The sequence below is a fragment of the Carassius auratus genome, chromosome 20 (assembly GCF_003368295.1).
Source record: "Carassius auratus strain Wakin chromosome 20, ASM336829v1, whole genome shotgun sequence".
Taxonomy (NCBI): domain Eukaryota; kingdom Metazoa; phylum Chordata; class Actinopteri; order Cypriniformes; family Cyprinidae; genus Carassius; species Carassius auratus.
The window spans coordinates 4,515,068-4,521,067 of NC_039262.1; the positions used below are offsets into that span (position 1 = coordinate 4,515,068).

Here is a 6,000-nt window from a genome sequence, read left to right on the forward strand (position 1 = left end):
GCGCCACGAGACAATAGTTAAGCCACCCAGCCGCGCTGATCACACTTATTAAAGTGGGATTCTTCACCGCTCTTTTGTTGTGACTCTGAATGTGGCATTACAGAAAACGGCCGATCATCAAGACCTGTGAATGTAATTGATCGACCGTGCTGCTGTATGGAGCATATTAGATGAGCATGATAAGTGGAGTGTGTGTGTGTGTGTGTGTGTGTGTGTGTGTGTGTGTGTGTGTCATTATTTACTCACCCTCACATCGTTCCACACCTGTATGCTGTTATGTTTTCCATGGAAAGCAAAAGAAACATTTCTGATGAATCTTCAAGCAGACCATCACAGCTCATCGTGACCACATCTGTCAATCTCTAAAAAAGACAAAAAAACAAACCCATAAAACATTGCATGTCTATCAAGTAGCAACCATAAGGACAACATTAATGACACAGAATGATGACCAAATTTTGATATTTCAAGTGACCATTCCCCTTTTTCCAGTTATTTTAGAGAGAACTGGTGCTTTGCTCTTTACCACGACCGCTTCGCTGACTTTGAACAGGAAGTTCGGCAAATCATGGACTCAGCCAAACTAGAGGTTGGTTTCCTTTACTTCTACATCTCTGTTAAAAACATTTGTTTAGTTAAAAGTCTTTCCAGATTAAGACCACTCACAATAAAGGCAAAAAATGAAAAAAAAAATGCATTTTTCAAAAACATAAGAAACTACACAGGTTCCACTTAAAACATAATAAGAATAAAGTAAGATTTTTATAACAAAACACAAAAAACAAGACTTTTGTGTCTTCATAGGGTGAGAATGGTTCAGTGTCGATTCAAGAGGCTCTTCAGAAGATAGTGGATGATAAAGCAGAGTCCGATCCGTCGATGAGCCTCAGCGAGGTGTTTCAGAAGAGCGAGGCTTATTCTGCTCTGAGGAAGAGCGTTCTGGATTATCTGAAGTACAACCGATACCATCTGACTATGTATGCCCGGCCGGGAATGCTGTAATCAATTTCCATTTCATATTTACTAGTATTTATTCAGTACTTTATCTTTGGTTTCTTTATTTCCTACGTTAGCTGCACCATATGTTTGGGGGCAAACACATTGTGGGGGATGGAGCTCAAAGAACTTTAGCAAATAAATAAAGCTTCTTGTTTTTGTCAAATGCAAATGTTTGGTGTGTGTTGGGTGAAAATTCATTAAGATATCTGACTTTACTCTTTTGAAATCTTGAATGTATGTGCTGTCCAGTATTGTATTATATTATGTGGAGCTGTGAACAGTGCGGTGGGGCAGATAAGAGCAGCAGAATGAAGGGAGATCTGACCGGCTGTAAAGACGGAGCGCAGCAGCAGCTGTATGATAATGAACGTGGGGCAGAAAATCACAGACACATGATCCAGCAGTACCACCTCACATAGCTCATGTATTTCTGTATGTTTAGCTCTGGTGAGTAGTAATGTGAGCAGAGCAGATATTTTAAATAAATAAAATAAAAAGTTACATATGAGATTTCATATGCAACAAATGTGTTTGTTGAAGTTAGACAAGTAAACCATCTGGCCTCTTAAACTCAAAGTTGAATGTGAACATTAAATAAAAAATCAAATTTAACAAACATAGTTTCCACCAAAATGCATACAATCACAAAATACATAAAACGCAAAAAAAAAAAAAAACGCAAAAAAAAAAAAAATATATATATATATATATATATATATATATATATATATATATATATATATATATATATATATATATATATATATATATACATATATGCACTAAATATATATGCACTAAAATGCACATCAATAATAAAATTACATTATAAAATGTAATAAAAAATAATGAAAATGCAATACAAAACTACACATAGAGTGTAATAAAATGAAATATAAATGCAATAAAAAAATCATCTAAAATGCACATCAGATATCAGAAGTGTTTGGCAAGTAAACCATCTTGAACTTTAAGCTAAAAGTTGGATAATGTATGTGGACATAAATGTTTTCCTCTAAACTGCACATCAGGTTTAATAAAATAATTAATAAAAATCAGATGCAACAAATGTGTTGTTCAAATTATGCATGTAGCCCATCATGCCCCCAAAACGCGTATGTGTAAATAAAATAAAACGAATGCAATACATAAAAATGCTCAGCAGGAGTTATGAAATCACGTGCAACAAATGTGCTCGTCTGCAATTACATTAAGGCCATGATGCTCTCCGAACGAAACGAAGGAGATTACGAGAAATTCCGCTACGACGAGACCGTTGCATTGGAATGACATCATCACACACGAGCACAATGCTGCTGATGGCACGAGCGAGTTTGCAGACACGAACGAGTCCGTTTGAACAGAAGGATGGTGTGCGTCTGTCCCTGCCGCTCGCGCAAGCGTGTCTTTTGTGATGCAAACGAGAGGAGCCTCTTTTATGAATTATGTATGCGTGCAATGAGTGATTAATACGTCCAGCATTCAACTGTCGCACATGTCCTGAGCCCGCAGGCGTCTGATTTATACATTTAATTAGTCGCGAGACAAATTACCCATGCAACTTGCGAGCCTTTTTGCAGCACGAACCGATTTAGGGACGTTCGGGTTAAAACCGCGCCGCTCTGTTGCCATTTCCCCTCTTTTAATTAGAAATGATGATGCTCTAGGAGTGAAGGAGCCCCTAAAGGATGCTGACAAAGGCAGGGCACGTGTGCATTGACGGAAAGCATCAAAGCGTGAAAAGAGGAGGAACCAGCGTGTGCCTAAAGCATCCTAATATAATAAACCTCAGGTACATCTGCCCGAGCAATCTGCGGACCCTCCCATATCCAAATCCATAGGGATTCCAGCTCCATCTGATTGGACGAGGCAGCGAGGGGCGAGAACCATGTCATCATTCCTGCTTAAAAAGACTGCTGCTATGCCTCCGTGATGGAAAGATCACCGCACGCGTCCAAATATAGTACCAGGTGTGCCTCTGATTCCAACCCGTCTGAAGTGCCTTTCAGCTGGCGAAGATGCCGAGGGGATTTTTAGTCAAGAGAAATAAGAAAGCGACACCTGTTTCGTACCGCGTCCGCTCGGAGGAGGATGAGCAGGGCGCGTTTCCAGGCGCGCAGCAGAACGCGGCAAGCGCGCACCGCCCGGCGTTGCCGCGCACGCACTCGGCGCAGCCGGTGCAGTTTGGGAACCCAGAGATCGTCTACCGACCCATGTACAGTCCGACCCGACCCGTGAGCAGGGAGCACGAGAGGGCGTGTTTGGAAAGGCGCTTCAATCTCGGCTCGCCCATTTCGGCGGAGTCCTTCCCGGCGGCACCCAGTGGCTCTGATCATGCGCCGTTCGCTCCCGTGGATCTTAAAATCGGCACCAGCAACAGCACGCGAACCGGCACAACATTAACAACCAAACGGCCCGCGTCAGACGCGGAGCGCAAAGGCAAACCAGTATCCAAGAGAGCCAAAGCCATGAGGAAATTGCAGTTCGAGGATGAAGTCACCACTTCCCCGGTGCTGGGACTGAAGATCAAAGAAGGTCCTGTGGAACAAAAACCCAGATCTCAGTGCGCAGGCGGCGACAAGCCGCTTGGAGAGTTCGTGTGTCAGCTGTGCAGAGAAGCCTACGCCGATCCCTTCTCTCTAGCCCAACACAAATGCTCAAGAATCGTCCGGATCGAGTACAGATGCCCAGAGTGCGACAAGCTCTTCAGCTGCCCGGCGAACCTGGCCTCGCACCGGCGGTGGCACAAACCCAAAACAGTGCCACAAAACCCGGAGAGCACTAAAACCCCCGCGCCCGGGAAAGACGAGACCTCCAGCGACAGAGACACTCCGAGTCCTGGACTCTCCGAATCCGGGTCCGAAGATGGGCTTTACGACTGCCAGCACTGCGGGAAGAGGTTCAAGCGTCAGGCATACCTGAAGAAGCACGTGATGGCGCACCACGACGCGTGCGATAAATCCCAAAGCCAGACGCCGCTGAACCTGAGCGCGTCTGAGTGCCACCTGTGCCCGGTGTGCGGAGAAAACTTCCCCAGCAGAGTGAGCCAGGAGCGGCACATCCGTCTGCTGCACTCGGCGCAGATCTACCCCTGCAAATACTGCCCAGCCATGTTCTACAGCTCGCCGGGACTCACGAGACACATCAACAAATGCCACCCGTCGGAAAACAGGCAGGTGATCCTGCTTCAGATGCCCGTGCGTCCAGCCTGCTGAAGCAAAGCTGTGCCTTAAACCAGTGCTTCCCTACCCACCTCTCGGATCTCGCGGAATCGGGTCGGGAAGCGAACTGGATGAGCACCAGATTGGACTCTTTTCAAATCTAAGCTAGTTGATCTACAACAGGTTAGACTGTTCGCTTATTTTTCTAGGATCTCCGCACAAGTGCTTTTAGCTTTTAGACCTAAGAATCCTAGAACCTGCCTTGAATTCACAGGCTGTACATACGTCTCCATCGTCTCTAGCTTTAATAGAGCTTGTGAATCTGTGGACTTTGACTGTAGCTTTCCAAACAACCTTCTGACAAGGGTTTCTCCCTTTAGTGTAGCCAGAAATGCCTTGAATTAGATCTCGACATGCTGTAAAACTGCCTTAATCATGTAAATGTTGGAGTGATTGCGGTTGCTGATAATAATTTTTATATTGTTGTTATTATTATTGTTGTGTGTGAATATGTTTGGGATTATTTATCTTTATTATTATTATTATTTATTTATTTCAAATGTTTTATTTAAATTATTTGTTTGCCTAATTCATTTGTGATTGATTTGAATTTTGTCTGGACAGCCAGATGTTTCAATTATTGATCTGAAGATCGATCTTTGTCAATGCTGAAAGTCCGAAATTCACTTTGCATTAGATACAATCGTTTAATTTATTTTTATTTTCTACATGTTCAGCGCTTGTGTGTTTCTGCAGTCCTGCTATTTGTCCAAAAATACTTAGAATGATAACAATAATAAACAGTCCAAAAAGTCAAATTAGGATCCACTCGTGATGTGACATTCCAGCAATCTGTAGTCATGTGGAAGCCCAGACACTGTGAACAGAGAAATTCATCATCATCATCATCGTCTTCAATGAAATCTGTCCAACTGGATCCTGTACCATGATACGTCTGCACTTAATAAAACACATCACCTAAAACAATCTGTTTGTCTGTGACTAATTACATCCTTATGAACAGTACAGTTATTTCACAAGACAGAACACAGTATAGTGATTTAAACAAATCAATATTTTTTTGTATAATTAATGACAAAGACAAGAGGGAATATGCACAAGCTGTTTAAAAGCTAAAATATGACAAAAAAAGTGTGAAAAATTTGGTACAGCACATAAAAAAGTATAATGTACATGTTTGTAAAATGTAAAAAAAAAATCAGATATTTTAATAATGATATCATTATATTAAATTAATTATTAAATTAATCTTTTAATATTTAACACAAAGTTGTATTTATTTTTCTAAATCATGACATTTGTAACAATTTGAATGAATAAAGTTAATATAAATCATAATTTATACTGGGAGGGTCTGGGTTGGTTGACATCAGGAGTAGTCCAAAATTTTAGCCGAAGTTTTGGGGAATTTTTATTTGATTTTTTTTTATATAAATACTATGATGAAAACAGAAAATAGTCTTGCTTGGTGTCGGTATGCAGGGGACTTTCTCCAGCAGCGCTGAGACACACATGCTGAAGAGAGAATTCACCATAGACACCGAATCCCACAATGCAGCACTTCAGACAAACTGCTGTTATGCAGACTGCCTCCCAAAGGCCATGATTGCTTCACTCACACACACACACACACACACACACACGTTTGTTTTTGTGAAAAGTGTTCATCTCATAGGTGTAATGGTTTTTATTCTGTACAAACTGTATATTCTATGTCCCTTCACCAACCCTACACCTAACCCTAACCCTCACAGGAAACTTTGTGCATTTTTACTTTCTCAAAAAAACTCATTCTGTATGATTTATAAGTGTTTTGAAA

The 6,000-nt window shown here is 41.6% G+C and overlaps 2 protein-coding genes across 7 annotated transcripts in view; both read left to right on the forward strand.

Annotated features, from left to right (window-relative positions):
• Positions 1–1,576, forward strand: part of cfap61 (cilia and flagella associated protein 61) — a 29,716-nt gene extending 28,140 nt beyond the window's left edge. For all 6 annotated transcript variants that reach the window (XM_026290546.1, XM_026290545.1, XM_026290542.1 and 3 more), the window contains 2 exons: positions 493–589; positions 805–1,576. In XM_026290546.1, coding sequence (XP_026146331.1) covers positions 493–589; positions 805–1,002 — 295 coding nt within the window. In that variant the 3' untranslated portion in view covers positions 1,003–1,576. The remainder of the gene's footprint in view (positions 1–492; positions 590–804) is intronic.
• A 514-nt stretch (positions 1,577–2,090) lies between these two features.
• On the forward strand, positions 2,091–5,147 carry insm1a (insulinoma-associated 1a). The gene has a single exon (XM_026290551.1). The coding sequence runs from the start codon at positions 3,018–3,020 to the stop codon at positions 4,212–4,214; it is 1,197 nt and encodes a 398-aa protein (XP_026146336.1). The 5' UTR covers positions 2,091–3,017; the 3' UTR covers positions 4,215–5,147.
• Positions 5,148–6,000: the final 853 nt, after the last annotated feature.

Coding starts and splice junctions, on each gene's coding strand:
- insm1a (XM_026290551.1), top strand. CDS start 3,018: ATGCCGAGGGGATTTTTAGTCAAGAGAAATAAGAAAGCGACACCTGTT.